At 35.1% G+C, this 19,525-nt stretch overlaps 1 protein-coding gene across 1 annotated transcript; it reads right to left on the bottom strand.

Annotated features, from left to right (window-relative positions):
• Positions 1–65: 65 nt before the first annotated feature.
• On the bottom strand, positions 66–19,071 carry LOC144967092 (inactive peptidyl-prolyl cis-trans isomerase FKBP6-like). The gene is made up of 14 exons (XM_078903919.1): positions 18,691–19,071; positions 17,268–17,385; positions 16,332–16,622; positions 15,147–15,236; positions 14,019–14,150; positions 13,309–13,379; positions 9,629–9,691; positions 7,909–7,968; positions 7,332–7,529; positions 6,244–6,353; positions 5,922–5,992; positions 4,783–4,906; positions 2,179–2,305; positions 66–1,538 (listed from the first exon to the last, which is right to left on the bottom strand). Exons 1-14 carry the CDS (start codon positions 18,703–18,705, stop codon positions 1,494–1,496), a joined length of 1,515 nt encoding a protein of 504 aa, XP_078760045.1. The 5' UTR covers positions 18,706–19,071; the 3' UTR covers positions 66–1,493.
• Positions 19,072–19,525: the final 454 nt, after the last annotated feature.

Genomic DNA, 19,525 nt, shown 5'->3' with positions numbered 1-19,525 from the left:
TTTTATTCTTGCATTCTGTTTTGTTTGACACAACACAGTATTAATTATCAACTAGACACTCAATGTACAAGTAACCATTTTATTCTCCACAATATAACAAGTTTACATTAAGTAATTGTTGATTATATATTACTACATAAAGTAATTGTTAATCAAAATGTTAACAAATGGAAAAATAAAAAGATTTCAATTACTTTGAAATTTTTCAAAAATTATCATAAATTTTTAAAAACTGAACACATGATGGCAGAAAAATCAAGTGCTAGTACACAAACCATACCAACCTTATATGGTTACGAAAAACCAAAGAAGACACCACCACCACACAAACCATAATAAAATGATAAACAAATGGGTAAAACATAAAAGAGCATTTCTTCTTTACTGAATATTTGATAAGAGCAAGCTTTACAAGTTCTGAGACGCAACCAAAGTTGTATGTGTCAGTAGGATCAGTTTTTGTAAAAAATAAAAATTACTCGCAAAACAATTTTGATAATGTTAACAACAAGAGATGAAGTGAATAAAAAAGTGCCAGAAAACAATAGAGAATAAAAATTTTTCGCGGCAGTGATGGGGTTTGAACCTGCGACCTTATTGGTACGACAACTCTGCCTGGCCGGTGAGAGCGTGACTCTACCATATGAGCTATCCACGAACAATCCACAAACACAAAAAAATTCGTATCAAACTCAGGTCATTCCTAGAGCTCTCTCTCACCTCCTACTGGAGACCGCGGGTCCAACACACAACCATCGCGAAGTTACCTGGCCAGCAGTTAAGCTTAATAGCCAATAGTCTCAACACAAACATATAACATAGAAACAGTTGAGAAATAGAGTATGCTCCGGTATATGGGGTGAATTTTTAATTCAGAAAAGAAGAAATAAAGACGAATTTTTCTACTTCTTTTAATTTGATAGCTTGTGTAGAATGGTTTTTAGTAAAATTAATCGCAAAATTTGTTTATTTTTAGCTTGCAAAATTTGGATTTATTTTTTTTTGGTGCAAAAAACCGCCATGTCAGATTGAAAGGGTTAAAGAATGAAATATGTGGTTAGTATTAATAGTATAGAATGATGTCAGTGGAAATCACATCAAAGAGATTTACAATGTGATGCCTTTTTTCTCTGGATTAAGATATATATTGATATTAACTGACTCTCTTCAAAGTTACCATCATAATTAAAAAGCATGAACGGGGTAACCTGATCTTTGAATATATGATATTGAGTAGGAATTGTAATGTGATTCCTTCTTTTCCTCAAGATTAAGATATATTGATGAAATGAACATCCTCAGAAAATGTGGTTGAGTATTCAATAAAATGGAAAATATCAATTTTGATGGTGAATGGAGGGTTTTCTGATGATGACACACAAATTGGAATGACAAAAGAATCATGAACAACTTAATTGTTTTTCCACAGCAGAGTATCAGATGATCAGTTGGAAGATTTAAACAAAAGAAAAATTTGAAATGTAAAATAAAGTTCACTTTGAAGGCTTCTTGTAAATCTCATGGCGTATAGAACTCCCCTAAATGAAAGAAAAAAAACAAAACATACACAAATAAGAATAAACATTTTTAAAATTTTGGTCTTGATAAAAAATTATAACGAAACTTAAAATGCTTCTTTTTAATATCCTATGCATTATATCTTATTAAAAAATTATGACTGAATGCTAATAAAATCAATAGAAATGCGCTGTTTAAATATGATAAATATGTCTAAATTACAACAAACCTTGTTTTGATAATCGGTAATGATAACAAAAGCTACAGTAACCTAGTTCACAAAGTGGTTTATAAAGAAAACTAAAATACTGGTTATCACATCACTCTAGTTATGATTTCAATTCAGAATTCCAAGGGTTTTTATATACTTTTTTATTTAGGAAATACAAATGTTTAAAGTTAAATGCCTTTACAAGTTGTGGCATCCACTATATACAACATTCATTACCACTGAATAAGGTACTTCCTACGATATTTCTGAGGACAAATACAATGAGTTTTTGTTTATCCCGACACTTTATAGACTCCAGTAATCCAAAGAAACAAAAAAAGCAACAAAAGACTGAACAAACAAGAGTCAGAAAAGGAGTATTTACTAGTTACCAATCCTGGATGGCAGGTAATCACAGCCAATTCATATTGTGATTAAATTCTACTTACCGTGCCTTTACTTCTGATTTCCAAGCCTAAGGCTGCAGCAGTCTCAACAACAAATAAGATTTCTGCTTGGTTCATTGACATTGGTGGGAAGAGTAGTACGTTACGACTGGGATCATCATTGAATGTTCTGTACAAGACGAAGCCAATCAAATTAGAAAAAAAACGTAGCACTTATCAGTTATCATATTTTACGCAGAGCTTACAAAAAGCCCGTAAAACAAAATAATATTGAAAATCAACTTTTGTGAGACAAGTGATACAGAGACGCCAACTTTAAATTTGGCTCACAGGAGTTTCAGACACCACTCGTAGGAATTTCAATGCCGAAAGAGGAATTTCCACACACAAGAAAAAGGAATTGGAATGGTATTTGGCATTGTGTTTACATATTGTATAGTTCTAAATAGATAACTGATTAGAATTATATTATGATACATAAACATATTGTCAAATACAATCCCAAAGTTTCCTTATTTTAAATGAAGTAAAGCGCCAAAACCTGATGGTAGAGATTGTAGTACTGGTGGTAGTGAGGATGATGTGGTGTTAGTGGTTGTAGTAATAGTGGTAGTGATGATGAAGATGTGATATTGGTTGTTGTAGTAGTAGTAGTGGTGGTAGTGATGATGATATGGTGGTGGTTGAAGTAGTAGTGGTAGTGATGATGATGTGGTGGTGGTGGTGGTTGAAGTAGTAGTTCTAGTGTTGATGATGTGGTGGTGGTATAGTGGTTGTAATAGTTGTGGTCGTGATGATAATGTGGTAGTGGTTGTAGTAGTGGTGGTAGTGATGTTGATGTGGTGGTGATGGTGGTTGTAGTACAAATGGTAGTGATGATGATGTAGTGGTGGTTGTAGTAGTAGTGGTAGTGATGATGTGGTGGTTGTAGTAGTTGTGGTAGTGATGATGATGTGGTAGTGGTGGTAGTTGCAGTGATGATGATGTGGTTGTGGTGGTTGCAGTAGTAGTGGTAGTGATGATGATGATGTGGTGGTGGTTGTAGTAGTATTAGAGGTTGTGATGATGATGTGGTGATGTTGGTTGTAGTAGTTGTGGTAGTTGCAGTGATGATGATGTGGTGGTGGTTGCAGTAGTAGTGGTAGTGATGATATGGTGGTGGTGGTGGTGGTTGTAGTAATAGTGGTAATGATGATGTGGTGGTGGTTGTTATAGTAGTAGTGGTAGTGATGATGATGTGGTGGTGATGGTGGTTGTAGTAGTAGTGGCAATGATGATGTGGTGGAGGTGGTTGTAGTAGTAGTGGTAATGACGATGTTGTGGTGGTGGTGATGGTTGTAGTAGTAGTGGTAGTGATGATGTGATGCTGGTGGTTGTAGTAGTAGTGGTAGTGATGATGATTTGGTAGTGGTAGTTGTAGTGATGATGATGTGGTTGTGGTGGTGTAGTAGTAGTGGTAGTGATAATGTGGGGTCATGGATGTAGCAGTAGTGGTAGTGATGATGTGGTGGTGGTGGTTGTAGTAGTACAGTGGTAGTGATGATGATGTGGTGGTGGTGGTTGTAATGGTGACGGTAGTGATGATGATGTGGTGATGGTGGTTGTAATAGTAGTGGTAGTTGCAGTGATGTGGTAGTGTCAGTAATGATGATGTTGTGGTGGTGGTTGTTGTAGTAGCGGTAGTGATGATGATGTGGTGGTGGTTGCAGTAGTAGTGGTAGTGATGATGGTTGTGTAATACTAGGGGCAATGATGATGATGTGGTGGTTGGAAAGGAGGGGGGGGGGGGGTATCCTTGGAACAAATTGACCTCACCGGAATTTGACGGAAGTTGCCCGGAGCCCGGAATTTTTTGCTCCAGACCGGAGTTTTTTCCGGTGAAACCGGAGTTTTGGCATCACTGAGTGATAATAAAATACTTAAATGATGTGGGATTATTTAACCAATACTGTTCACTAAGTGGACGGATGTTTTGTAGTACATGTAGATTTACTGTTATAGCAAAATTTTAGGGACAAGGAAGGACATTCATGTTGTCATAATGAAATTACAAATACAAATCATTATAATCAAAGTTAGTTACGTTATATAACATTCTAATTTCACCTGGTAGTTACTGTAACTGATATCATTTTGGTAGAGATCTTACTTCATTCATAACTCATATAAAAATTCACTTTAACAGAACTAACCACAAGTATCAAAATTGAAAAAAAACAACAAAGGAACAAATATATCAGGTGATTGGTGAAACAAAATGACTTTATAACAGCCCGTATAATCATATTATAAGCAGGTCAATTTACACCAATAACAAAAATTGAACCTTTAGGGTTTCGCTATATCCCTTGTTTTCATAGTAAGCATTTTAAAATGTATTCTCTACCTGACTCCTTGGAGATAAAGCCTAAAATTCTATATCGCCTTGATTATAAACATTATCATTTCATTCCAATTTTAACCTCATGTTAAAAAATAATATATATATATTTTTTTTGTATGTGTGTGTGAAATGTAAGACCTCCAGAAGGAATCAGATCAAATTCTTTTGAGTCAAAAGAAGTCTTTAAACATTTTAAAAAGAAAATGTACAAAAGATGGACTGCTAACAAATGTGATAAAAGCAAAATAATAAAATGTTCATACTGTAATGCAGACTGTGCAATTTCTTTGAACCGTTCAGAGCACACTAAACTTTCTTGTTCTTCTGAACTCATCTCCTGGGATGTCTCTTCAGCCTTATCTGAAGCATTGTTTTTGCTCTCTTTATCTGAAATGGTGATGGTAAACGGTTAATGTTTTCAGTACAGACAGAGGATGCTGCATCATTCAGACATTTGTAATGACTCAAATTCCATATGACTATACTTTAAACTTTGCCTAAATGAAGATAAAGATAAAGGGAGTAAAGGCCAAAGGCCGAAACGTCGTTTGCTTTGTGTTGTTCATTCATGAGTCAGATTTACTCCCTTTATCTTTATCTCCACTCTAAACTTTAATATGATCTTTAATGTCTTTTGACAAGAAATGATATAAATAAGAAATGTCCTCTACATGAGTCGAAGTGACAATTTTCAAAGATGGGTAGACTGTGTTTAATGTAATAGAGAACACAATGGTTAAACATCTCCACAAATTTACCTTAAAAGAGCAATTTGTTTGTTTGTTTTTAAGGGTTTTACAGCGCTTGCAACACATTTAGGTGATATCAGCGCCAGTAAAAAGGAAGAAAATGGGATAGTAAAAAGTTCTAGAACTACAAATAAAGCACCCAATCAAAAGTAAGACATAGGGGAACTGGGAAAAAATAGGGATCAGATGTAGATTCCAAGATCACACTCTCAACGTACTTAGTTTGAGACCACCTATAAGTCTCATCCGGACACGAGCATAAGATCCAACAAAGAGGAATACACTCTAATGCTTACATTATAAATTCAAAATAACAAATATAATAATACATAACAGAGAGATGATTTACAAGGAAAAAAGTATCACCTCCCAAAACAACTATGCATTTGACTGTTTCCCCCCCAGCTAGGACTCCGGCCAGGGCCAGGACAAAACCAAGTAATCTCATTCCAAGACAAAGACAGAAAGCATTTTGGAAAACAGATATAAGGGGATAGAAGATAGTATGTACCCCCCTGCCCACTATGGGAGGTCAGGAACCCCACCCAGAAAAGAGCAATTTGTAAGTTGTTCAGAAATCAAGATTTAAAAACCAATAATAAAAACTCTGAGATGAGAGATAATTAGCAATGTGAATCTCCATAATTACTCACTATCTATGGATACTTGTCCAAACATTTTCTGACACATTTCTTTCTCAAATACTTCGTGATCTCTTTTGGATCTGTAGAAAAACATTTAAAAAAAAGAAGAAATATTTCAACAGTTTAAAACAAATATGTGATAAAGCATATTGGTAAAACATGGGTGCTACTGGATATAACCTTCATTGTATTTGTTTAAATGAAATAAGAATCACTCGACACAAAAAGAAAATTGAAAATTGTTAATTATTCAATTTTTGGAATAAAAAATAAAATTCGGTTTAAACTTCTTGAATACATCATTTCAAAAATGTATTTGGTGATGACTTACTTTGCCAATGACTTGAGAGCCTTTGAGATTGCAGTGTTTGTAGGATCAACATTTCTTGCTGCTTTCAGAAAGTGTTCAGCCTTACCAAAATCGCCAACTGAGTGCAGTGCCTGCAACAGGATTAGTGATCAGTACAACAACATGAAATTTGACAAGCTTATAACAACCAACAATATCATCATACTTTCTTTCCAAAATATTTGATAAACAGTCATATTTCCAATTGTCTCCATCATTCTGATAGGTCAGCTGAGGACGAATTCTTTCTTCATTAGTTGTATACCGCAATCCTAAAATTTTTGTTTCTGGATCCGAAAACGTATTTTGGGAACAGTCATTACAATATAGAGGAGGAATGACTCAGTAATCCAAACATCACACTGACCAACATCGCATGACTCTGTAATCCAAACATCACACTGATCAACATCCTATGACTCTGTAATCCAAACATCACACTGACCAACATCTCATGACTCTGTAATTCAAACATCACACTAACCAACATCGTCTGCCCATCTCTAGATCAATGCAATTGATAAATGATACAAGTATAATCTGATTTAACATGCTTTGTCACATCCAATTAAAGTCAGGTAGGTAACTCATTTTGTCTATCCAGTCCAGTCTTTGGCAGACAACCCCACATCCTAAATCAATGTGGCAATGTAGTCTGTGTGTAATAATTAACAGGCATCAATCATGGTAACTGGTCAGTTTACACAATCCAATAGACACCAATCCAACACCCATAACTTGATATTGATGTCAAGGCTATTGTTTTCAATTAAAGGTAAGTCATCGATAGGCTTTTGGACTCACTGCATTTTGATGTTCCTAAATTTCAATCGTCCTTATAAATTATGCACCTGTTCTCACCTTTTCACTTGCCTATTCTAGAAGTATAAGCACTACCCTACTCGAGTTACATTTCTCCTAATTTCTTTACAATTTCAACATGTCAGCACCTTCAGCAAAGAGAAGAAAGGTCAAGCTACCACCACAAGTAATACCATTTTCCTTTTTTACCACTCAACATAATTCTAGGCACACAGTTACTTCATTTCATCATAATCAAATTTAAATACCTTTCCTTTATAAAATAATGCTTTAACATTCTTCTTGTCAAGTGCCAATGCTTGATTACAAAAGCTGATGACTCTTCCATAATGACTCAGGTTGTGGCTACATACAGCGCAATTCACATTAGCTTTTATTTTCCATTTGTTGCTCTCGATCTCCTCCGCCTCATTTTTGCATGAGTATCCTTGTAAAATGTTGATGGACTGAAAAGAAAAAGAAATCTTTAGGATGAAACACATACAGGTGATTATGATAGGAGCCCTTTGCCCCTTGGAAAATAAATAAATACATTTCACTACAACTTCCCTAGCTCATGAGCACATATAGGAATAAAGTTGTACACTTCATTTTAATTTTAACAGCAAATATTCTCTGATAAATTTGAATTACATACAAATATTAGTTTTTAAGAGAGAATAAAAAGAGAACATCTAAAATTGCTACATATTTAATTTAGGTTAAGATGATTAATTATTTAAGCTTATTGACATCTTTGAAATCTCAATAAAAGGTTTTTAATACATTTCATGCTTATTATGACATGAATTTTAACTACAAGTCATAGATAGTACTTTCACAAACCTTTTTGAATTTGCCATAAGCTTTATTGTAATTCTTCATGGCAAAATATTCCTTTCCTTCCTGTTAAAAAAGTAAGAGAAATTTGTGTATAATAAAACTGAATACATATATATTGTTTGTTCAAGGTTAGTTTGACCCTTAATCTTATGTGCAGGCACTGTAGTCCGTTCCACAACCTGTGTGCATGCGTTGACGTGGATATCTTCACAATCTTCTGATGGATTTTAATGATAATTGGCTCGAACACTCGAATTGTTAGTGACATTAAGCCCATATTTTTTTTTGTATCGGTTACAGTATCATTCTTTAGAATTTTTCTTCTTAACCGTATATAAAAAAACAAAGGGTCTGGGATGAGTGAAGATTTTGATGTTTTACAATACAATGTTATACACAATGAATTCTGTTGTGAGAACGATCGCTACACTCGCCCACAGGCTTGACCAATGGTTTCCATTCACGAGATTCATGTGCACTACTCACTATTATTGCCATCTTGAGTTCAAAATGACACAGCAAAATGTACACACTTGACATAAACAATTGTTACAATTTAAATACTTGAAAGCAGGAGACGTAGCTTCCTGTTGCGAATTCTCCATTCATAAAAACTGATAAAAAATATGGATTAAACAAGCACTTTTGTCACAGTGGAAAAATTTACAAGTATTTCTCCAGAGAGGCGAAGCACGGAATTCTTTTTCATGGCATGCAGCAAATAGCAGTATGGCTTACAACCAGGAACTCAGAGGGGAGAGATCAAATTAATAATTGTTTATGTCATTTTAATTATGAATCTCTTGTATTTGTGGGACTTTTGAAAGGTTATACTGTACAAAACTTACATGGAATCTGGTGTTAAAGAAGTTTACATTCAGTGATATGTCACATCAATACATTCAAAGCACCCCCCTCTCCTTCCACCGAACATAATTCAAGAATGGCGAACACATAGCGTAATAGATGGGTGACCAGTGGGATTTTGTGACATGTCTGCCCTTTATGAGATGTCTTGCTCAACAGTTGGTCAGGTGTTATGCCTTCGTAAAAATCAAGACCCCCCTGTCTTTTAACATTTATGCCTTTGTCTGAAAAATGTATAAGCACCTAATGGGATGTTTGTGTCGTCCAATGTGTTATTTGGCCATTGCCCACTAGGGAAGAGATATCGTATAAACACCGCCTGTTTTCAATGCTGTGAAGTACTAGATAAATGCCATCTATAATTAAACTATTTCAAACAACCCAAAATTATTTGCTAAGCTTCGCCACTGAATGCAACTTTGTTATGATTATTTCCCCATGGGAAAGAGAATCAACACACATAAAGTAAGAGTTATATTTTATTGCAAACAATGAAAAGATCAAAGTAATTCGTCATTGTGAGAAAACCGTTTGGTCAATCATTAACGGTATTCAAAATTCGTAATGTCACTTAAAATTTAAGCCCGCATGCAAAAAAAAATCACGGCTCCACATTTCGTAACTTTGGAGAAATTTGCAATATTCCATGCACACGGGACTTGGAACGGACTATAGCTCTGTTAATGTTGACAAACTTATCTTTCAAACTCCTCAATGGTTAGCCAACACTAGAAAAGGAACCAAGCACTCAATTATTCGATATTGATGATTTACACTCAAGATATTAACATATCTATGTTACATTCTAGATAATACTTCATAAACTAAACTAAGAAAAACAAACAAACAAACAAACCTTATTCTCTGCTCTGACAACTTTTTCAATATCTGCAAAAACCAGTCTCAGTCTTCTTTCTTCCTGTAAATGTTTACATATAAGAGAACACATAAGTCAAATAGTAGTGTAAAAGTACAATCTTTGGGTGTCAAAGAAAAATAAAATGATAAGGATAAGTACTACGAGGACAAGTGACTCTAACAAGTCTAATTCAAATGATTAAGAAACAGGAAAAATTCATGAACCAGACACGGTTTAGTGGTAAAACTAAATTCAAATGCTAAAAAACAAAAAAACAAACTTGGATCTTAATCCACAAAATATTTACTAATCAATGCCTTTTCCACTTCATTTGCTACTTAATAATCATGAACTGTTATTTTAAACTGATGATAATTAGAAATGTTCTTGAAGTTAAAAATTTTACACAACATAGCATTCTGTTTTATTCCACTTAATCAAGTAAGCAGACGCAAGCTTTTATTTGAAAAAAAAAAAAGAAAAGAAAACTGCTTCCATATGACTTAGAGTCACAAAATCTGGTCAAATTAGAATATCTACTACATTGGAAAATACAGACTGTGAGTTTGCATTTAAAACTCTTCCTTTAAAAAATGTACAAGTAATAATCTTCAAGAGGTTGTGTTGATGCCAATATCTAAGTTCATGAGTGTGAATTCTAATACAACAAAATTATAGCTAATAATTCTGAAATAGAAAAGTTGGCTTTCATGGTCAACAAACAATGCAGCATGTGATCTGACCTAACCTTGATTGTCTTTAAAAAATTCATGTAAAACTATGGAAGCATTTGAACCAGCTATTTATTTCAAAATTAAACCCACCCCAGTCGACTGACCCATTTCACCCCCCACCTCCGCCATGACTTTTTCACCTCGCCCCCTACTGTTTCACTACAGCATTCTACTACAACAACAACAACAACAACAACTACTACTACTACTATTGCTACTACTACTACAACTACTACTACTACTACTACGACTACTACTACTACGACTACTACTACTACTACGACTACTACTACTACTATAAAGAAAATGATAATTGATATCAACGTGTAAAGCGATGGATAAGATTTTAGCTATTCAGGATTACTACTACGAGGGCTCTTTCAGAAATAACCGAAAAATGCCCATTGCTCAGCAACCAGTGGAGATTTTTTAATTCTGTAAACGACATGATATTCCTTATTTCCTTACGGATATTCACAGAAATTATGAAGTGCATCATTTTGCACAATGAATTTCTAGACGATTTTAAAGATGGCAGCCCACCTTGAAACTTGGTCAAAGGAGGAAATCAGAGCTGTCATAAGTTTTTTGAACGCCAAAAGTCTGAATCCTACCGAAATTCATAAAGAACTTCAGAGTGTATATGGTGAGCATGTTATAAGCCGTACACAAGTCTATCACTGGTGTAATTTGTTTGAAGCCGGCCATTCCGACTTGACAGACAGGGAAGGGAGAGGGCGTTCGATAACTGCGACGTCAGAAGACAATGTGAAGCGAGTTGATGAGCTTATTCGTCAAGCCAGGAGGTTGAAACTTCATGAAATCGCAAGCAGTCTTGAAATTTCGGAAACTTCTGCCCATAGAATTGTATTTGATGAACTTGGCTACAGAAAAGTCAGCGCAAGATGGGTTCCTAAGCAATTGACAGACAATCATAAAGAACAAAGATTGGACATCTGCAGGGAACTTTTGAGAAGAAGCAAGAGCTCACGCAGGGTTCACGGGCATACTGCCAACGCCGGCGGAGACTTTCTAGGGTACGATGTGACTTTTCTTGACAGCATAGTCACCGGTGATGAGACTTGGTTGCACCATTGCACCCCAAAAACAAAGCAAGATTCGATGACATGGAAACATCCATCCTCACCTGTCGCGAAGAAATTCAAAGTCATGTGGTCAGCAAAGAAAATAATGGGAACTGTTTTCTGGGACAGTCGTGGTGTTATTCTGTTCGAAACCTTACAACCTGGAGAAACAATCAATGCTGCAAGGTACTGCCAAACTCTTGACAAGCTAGGGAGGCCATTCGCAGAAAGCGCCCAGGGCAGTTGACCAACGGGGTCATTTTGCAACACGACAACGCTACACCCCACACAGCACGAGTGACGCAAGGTTGGCTAGAGAAATATGGATGGGAGATTTTGCCACACCCACCACACAGTCCAGACCTCGCACCATCTGATTATCACCTCTTTGGGCCACTGAAACGTGAGCTGGCAGGAAAGCGCTTTGATGTCGATGAAGAGCTTGTTGACCATGTGCGGAAATGGCTACAAAACCTTGACGGAAATTTCTTCTGAGAGGGTATCTATTCCATGGTGCGGCGTTGCCAGAAGTGTGTCGACAGACTTGGCTGTTACGTAGAGAAATGAAGGACGAGTCAAGGTATGAACACGTGCAAGAATTTTGTTGATAGCATAAAAAACGCGGATTTTACAGGCATTTTTCGGTTAATTATGAAAGAGCCCTCCTACTACTACTACTACAACAACTACCACTAATATGTCTTTTATCTTCCATTATTTTCTGGAAGGTTCTGTTCCCTGATGCTGACCTTTTCTTATCAATTAGATCACCCCCCTGTGGCACCCTATCCTCTGCCCACGCCACGCTAACATTTCATTCATACTGCAATCACCATTGAGTACAGACGATACAAGTTATTTTTCATTATATTTTATTTGTTTTCCACGTTTATTTGTATATTGTTGTTCTGATGAAGGGTTTGTACCGAAACGTCCATTGTCTGTTTTGTTCCCATACTAAGCCTTACCATTTTCACTCTGTCGTTAGTATTTCCCATTTCACCACTAACCTCTTTTATCACAGGAGCAATGATGTACATAGACTACTGATTACATGATAAATGGTCAGATTTATGGGCGAGAAGGCTATCTTGCATCATAAAAGGGTTTTGAAGACGTTACTCGGATGCCCCTTTGAAAAACAATAGCCACCTTCTACAATGCAAACTCTCTATAACGAAGTGATCAGGACCAGAAAAAAATAAAGTGATAAAGAGTTGTATTATTGGAGCAACAAATAATGGCATCGTTTTTTTTGTTTTTGTTTTTAAGGGTTTTATGGCGCTTGCAACACATTAAGGTCATATCAGCGCCAGTAAAAAGGAAGAAAATGGGATAGTAAAAAGGTCTAGAATTACAATTAAAGCACAAAAGAAAAGGTGAGACAAAGGGGAATTGGTTCAAATAGGGAACAGATGTAGATTCCAAGAGCACAGCGTCAAAGTACTTAGTTTGAGATCACCTAAAAGTCTCATCCAGACACAAGCACAGGTCCCAACTAAGAGGAATACACTCAAATGTTTACAAATCATATAAATACAATATGTAAACTAAACATAATAAAATGCATAATAGGGAGATGATTTACAAGGAAAAAAATATAATCTCCTGAAACTATAACTATATATTCGACTGTTTCCCTCCCAGCCAAGGAACTCCGGCCAGGGTCAGGACAAAACAAAGTAATCTCATTCTAAGACAACGACAGGAAACAATTGGAAAAAGGGCATGGGGGGATAGAAGACACAGCATGTACCTCTCATCATCCACCACCTCACATTACACTGCAGTCGGAAACAGGGTGGTTTAACAAAGTTCTACTATTTACTTGTATGATTGAATCAAAACGTCTATTTACCGGAGTCATTGAGTAGTAGTCATCCACTCCTTCTTGCTCAACAAAATGGAGGAGCTCAACATCCATGATGACTGGAAAAGCAAATTAATATTTTTTTATAAGTGTATGTCAGAACTAGATGTTAACTCACTCAATCCTAGAGACTTTTGCTACTTTTCAAAATTGGAAAATATGTATTAAAAATGGGCATAGTTTTATTAAACTATCATTAAAATGCAAAAACTAAAAAAATTAGCTTTGATACTACGCCTATAATTTGTCTCATATAAATGTAATAAATTGGCATGGGGTAAAAGTAACCCGGGTAAACTACGGAGATAGTCGGTGTTAGGGTTGAGGGAGTTAATCAATTGAAAGACAAGCTGGCTGATCACATCTGAAAACATTTCTCACAAACATTAAAAAAAAAAAAAATAAAATAAAATAAAGCTTCCATGCTCTTGAATGAAATCTTACAAATTAAAATTTTGCCAATCATGCAATTAAATAAAAATTTCAAAATTATAACAGCCTTGCTTTATGGAAGTGGTCAAAAGACTATTTTATTTAAATGGTACAATGGTGTCAGAATAATAAAACAATTATGATGGAAATGTCATTGTATGCACGAGTTGTACATAAAAACAGTTTGTTTTTGTTTCTGCCCACTATGGGAGGTAAGGATCCCCAGCCCGACACAAATACAGCTTTGCTCTTTTTTTTATACTTACTTGTTGCATTTTGTGGAATACGTGGAGGGCATCCCATCTTTCCAAAGGCATAGTCATATCGGATGAGAAACCTCGCAATTTCATGTTTTCTCATCGTCATTATGCCCAACTCTAAACCTGGAATAGTCTCACCTGAATATGCAGAAACATTAACTTATTCCATTTAAAAGAATCAATTTGATAACTTAAAAATAATTTAGAATTTGAATTAAGAAAATTAAGCCAATGGTTTTGAATATTTTACCCCCCCCCCCTCCCCCTTTCATTGTAGTAAAATGAACCTCTAAAGATTGGAGAATTCCTACCTCTTTATGTTGACAAAATAAACACTCCTAAAAATGGAGTACACTTATTTATCTTGAACCTAAACCATTATAAAAGCTTGCTTGAAAAATAAAATTAGAATCAGATCAAGATTTTTTTTTACAGGGATGGAATGTATATTTCATAAATTAATAAAGGGCAATAATCTTTGCAATGGTTAATCTATATAAGTAATTGGTTTTCTGATTGAATACATTCCAATCAAAGATGTTGATTTAATTTAATTTGTAACAAATAATGAAAGCATTAATACTATCGGAGAACACTAAAAGTATATTCTAGACTAACATGCATATTTCATGCAAATCTCCAATACATTATGAAAGGTTTTAGTGAAAAACAGGTGTCATATAAACCAACCGGAATTTTTTAAATTGTTGAAAATCATTTATAATAGAGCAGTATATTTCAAATTAAAGACCTACATAGGAATGTTATGTTGATTTAAACCCTGCCCACAATCTCATGCTGGACACCAATAATAAAAATAATAATAATAATAAGAATAGTAACAATGATAATAATAATAATAATAATCACAATAATTCACATGCCCTGTTTACCACAAATTAGCCAAAAACTTACAAAATACAGATTTTGAACAAAAAATACGGACTTAGGGACTCAAGAAGCCATATATGGAACAAATCTGTTTTTTACAGAACGATTGGCAGCTATGCTTATTTATCAATGCATATCTGTCCCTTGTCACCATATAAGAGAAACAAAATAAATCCCCTCTCAATAAGTGAAAAAAATAAATATTTCGATGTGCAAAATCTTTCCAAAAGAATTTGTGCTCACTTTTGCCCAGCCGCATCTTATAACTGTCACCTCTAAGTCGAGTGCTATCATAAGGGGAAACTCCAACATCTTGGTAAGCATTGTAGTGAACTGAGGAGGAAAAGTAATAACTGAATATAATTTGTTTTCAGCATGTTATGCAAATGAGCTACATACAGCAGTAACATTAGGCCATTTTGGCACTCTTTAAAAAATCTTGAGCAGAGATCAGGATGGGGAGCATTAAATAAAAAGAAAAAGGAGGAGGAAAAGGAGAGAGAGGAGAGCAGAGAGAGTCAACAATCATATGAAGTAAAGAAACGGCACTCATTACATTAGACTTTATTTTCAACTCACTGGGGAGAACAGATTGGGAATCGCACAGTTCACAGAAATTAAAAAAAAAAGCACAAGATGATTTGTGAAATTCACAAACCAATCGACATGCAAGAGATTGCCAGCATTTCCACTCCTTTATCCCAAATAAAAGGTATAATGTCGCTTAAAAGTGAAAGAAAAAGAATTGATCCATTTTTTTAAAAATGAACAACCCCAAAAAAAAATAAAAAATAAATAAATTAAAATTCTATTTAATGGACTATTGACAGTTTCAGACTTGCAACGTAGTGCATTCAAGCCAGGCAAACTCATTGGGGATGATATGTGAAGGCCACAGGGAAAATCGATCAGTCCGAAAGTCCCTTACTGTTCTAATGTTACAATAATTTGGTATTAATATCAACCAAGAGCTTGTTTTTTATATGCATCTGACTTGTGGTCCAAATATATACGTTTAGTAATTCACATTCAGGTCAATTCATATTATCATGTGGCGTTTTCAATGGGTTTCCAAACTTTAATTTTGATTTTCTCCAAAGCTGAAAAATGTGACTTTGATTGTTTTTCCCCTGTGGTTTTTTTATGCATTTTACGGTAATTGGAGCGTAAGGACATTGAGTTAATCCTAAAAAGAAAAAAAAAGTAGAATCCGCTTAAAAGAACAGTCTGGCTATTGGCACACTTTGATAGATTCCTGGGGTCCTTGCTTATAAACAGGAACTACTGCACAATATAAAAAGTGACAAATTAATGAAATCGAGTTCATACATTGATGACTTCCAAAATATGAGCTATAATAAACATTAAGAAAAATTACACGTAAAAGCATAATCTTATTTAAGAAGGAAACAAAAATGTAATCCTTACCTCTAACAAGAGAATTCATAGGCACAATATTGCCAACTCCAATAGTTTTTATCTGTTTCAGAACACCACCATCCTTTTTGGGTGTGATGTCACAGTTAGGAATGCGAACCATCTTCTTGTACAATGCTTCCATCTCATGAGGCAATGTCTTAAGATATTCTCGATCAAACTGGGAGACACTTTCATCATCATCATCATCATCCTGATCCTGTTCATCATCAGAAATCAAGCAAATCTGAGATGCAACTGAATTCTTGTCATAGTAGTCCAACAATGTATCTTGGTCCGTCTCTGGAATATATTTTCAAATAGAAATTTTATGACAGCAATATGATAGAACTTTGAATTTGATTGTCCAAGCCCATTAAATACTCCTAAAATATTAATAATAAATATAATAATAATAATAATAATAATAATAATAATAATAATAATAATAATAATAATAATAATAATAATCCAGTCCAAGCCCATTAAATACTCCTAAAATATTAATAATTAATATAATAATAATAATAATAATAATAATAATAATACAGTCCAAGCCATTGGGGATGCTGCTTAATTGGAACAGCAGCTTAACTAGGACGATTCCTTTCCAATACACTGGAACATTCTGCCACCACTTAATGGGACGATAATTGACAATAACCATCCCCATAAAAGAGCTTTTATGTTGTCTTCAATCATTTAAAACAATGGTTCAAAAAATGCAAATTGGTCTACAGCACAGTCAACCAGAGAGAAAGAAACCAAGTGAGAGAGAGAGAGAGAGAGAAAGAGAGAGAGAGAGAGAGAGAGAGAGAGAGAAGGGAGAGAGAGAGAGTGAGCGAGAGCGAGCCATGCTGTGAAATGTGCACAAGGACAGATTTATATTTTTTAGAAGATAAAAATAAAATAAAATTGTTTGGAAGAAGAAAAACAAATAACTTATACCATCCTCTTTCCTCAGCTCGTCCTCCTCGACCTCAAACGCAACACCTTTTCCCTTGGGATCTTTTAAATCATTGATATCCAAAGCTGATTTTAGACGAGTTGTTGGTTCATCATCATCCTAGGGTGTGACAGAGAAAATATAATAATTTAATTTATGTAAATATTAAATCACTAAGATTGAACATCAAAAGAATTATGTAAAAGTGAAACATAAATCCCCCCCAAAAAAACCAACACAAGAAAAGTAAGTTTGTATTTGAGACATTCCAAGCCAATCTGTGCGACTATGTGGTCTAGTGGTATGACACTCGCTTTCGGATCGGAAGGTCCTGGGTTTGAACCTCGCTCGACGCATAGTTGAGTCCTTGGAAAAGACTCTTTACCCACATTCTCTCACCGAACTCAGGTGTAAAATGAGTACCTGGCCGTTAACAGCGTTGTCTTTGTCCGAAAAATTGTAATATCGCCTAACAGGCGTCATGCCTCGTCCTACATGTTAAATGTTGCTGTTGACCAGGGACCCTTTGTAAAGCGCTTTGAGCACATTTAGTGGATATTGCCCTATATAAAAGCTTCATTTAAAAAAAAAAAAAAAATCTAAAGTGCTTCATAGGTCAAGGGTTCAAGCTACCTGTCAGGAGGAGGGTTGGCCCAGTTAAAATGGAGTATCGCTATAACATGAAAAAGTTCTGATCATTATAAATAAAACAATTCTTACAAAATCAAGAATGATCAGTCTCATTACCCTTTCCTTCCCAATTTCGAAAAAGGTCAACATTTTATTTTGTCCACTCCATTGCCAACTTCATTACAAATCAAACATAATATATTTATTGTCATTATATTAACAAAACTTCATATATATATATATATATATATATATATATATATATATATATATATATATATATATATATATATATATATATATGCACGACATAAATTAATAAACCTGCCCAATAAAGCTTTTAAAAGTAATGTACTCCCTCTCAACTAAGGATCCCTGTAAAGGTCAGAGAAAAAAACAAGCAATCTCAATCCAGATCAAAAATAGAATGCAACATAAGAACAGATAAAGAGGGAATAGAAGACACAGCAAAAGTGACCTCTTTGGCCACTATGGGAGGTCAGCAGAAGACCCCAACCGAGATGTTTCTTGATGGTGACGAGATACAGTCTAAGTCGTGTCGCAGAATTTTAAAATGCAGATGTGGAGCCTGGATGGCCAAGTAGATTGAAATGTTGAGCTACAGTACAGGTGTATCTGATTTGTTGGCAATGTCCTGTACTGAGATGAAGATGCTGTGCAAAGCGATCTCCTATTCCTATAGACTAGAATAGAGCCAGGGCCTGGCCCTGGCTAGCTATCATCAACAGTTCGAGATCAGGAGAAACAATACATATAAAAAAGTCAAAGACTTACATAAGATTCCATCATTGCCTCTTTCGCAATGCTTCTCACTCGTTGTAATCAATTAAGTTGAGACCAAAATTCAAGCTAAGACGTGAAGAAAATTTAGAAAGTGAAGAAGGCAGGAGTGAAGGTTGGGCCTTTGCTGACTACTGACTGGAGCAGACGTGTAACTCAAATAAAATAGCTGGTTAATGTTATTGCAGGCTAAAACACACAGTTCCAAAGATGTCTGCTAGTCTATCTGGTTGAAGAAGAAACGTGACCAAGACAGGCGTCTAAAACCCTGAAAGTAAGTAAACTGACTGAAAAGTTAGGTAGGTAAATAATTCCTAGCGTTTAATGTATGTTTAGTATGTTTTGGTTGGATATGAGATGGGCGCAAATCGATACAATATCAGACTATTATACGATACATAGATTTATTTCAGGTACCTGGTAGGCTATTGCAAAACTGCAAACATTAAAAATGTATGAAGGTGTATCTTACTTGCCATCATGTGCGATGGAGAGAAATTTTGTTTTGTATTGTTTGCTTATATATGAGTCACATTTATTCTATCTTCCTCTCCATTTTATTGGCTCATTTAGGCACCTCTAATTTTAGGTTTTACCAGCGGCGTAGGGCCTTAAAGGCTATTAAGGCTAAGCCACAGGTCGTCATTGTCTTGATAATGTGTAAGAACTTAACAATAAAAAGTCTAATTTTTCATTTTCTGTTTCACAAACAATGAAATTCATTGTTGGCCTGGTGTTAAAAACCCCTTACAGAGCCTCAAAACTTGAACCAATCACACCGCTTTGAATTTACTACAGCTCGAGTCGTACTCGTGCCACTGACCAATCA

Source organism: Berghia stephanieae, chromosome 3 (assembly GCF_034508935.2).
Source record: "Berghia stephanieae isolate SIO BIC M18660-M18661 chromosome 3, UCSD_Bste_1.3, whole genome shotgun sequence".
Classification (NCBI taxonomy): domain Eukaryota; kingdom Metazoa; phylum Mollusca; class Gastropoda; order Nudibranchia; family Aeolidiidae; genus Berghia; species Berghia stephanieae.
The sequence above is the reverse complement of the archived record's forward strand: the minus strand, read 5'-3'. Positions and strand labels throughout refer to the sequence as shown.

Excerpts from the sequence above, each read along its gene's own strand:
- LOC144967092 (XM_078903919.1), bottom strand. Across the intron at positions 16,623-17,267 it reads CGAGCTGAGGAAAGAGGATG|AGACGGACCAAGATACATTG; the intron begins GTATAAGTTATT and ends AATATATTCCAG. Across the intron at positions 4,907-5,921 it reads TGGACAAGTATCCATAGATA|ATAAAGAGAGCAAAAACAAT; the intron begins GTGAGTAATTAT and ends TCACCATTTCAG.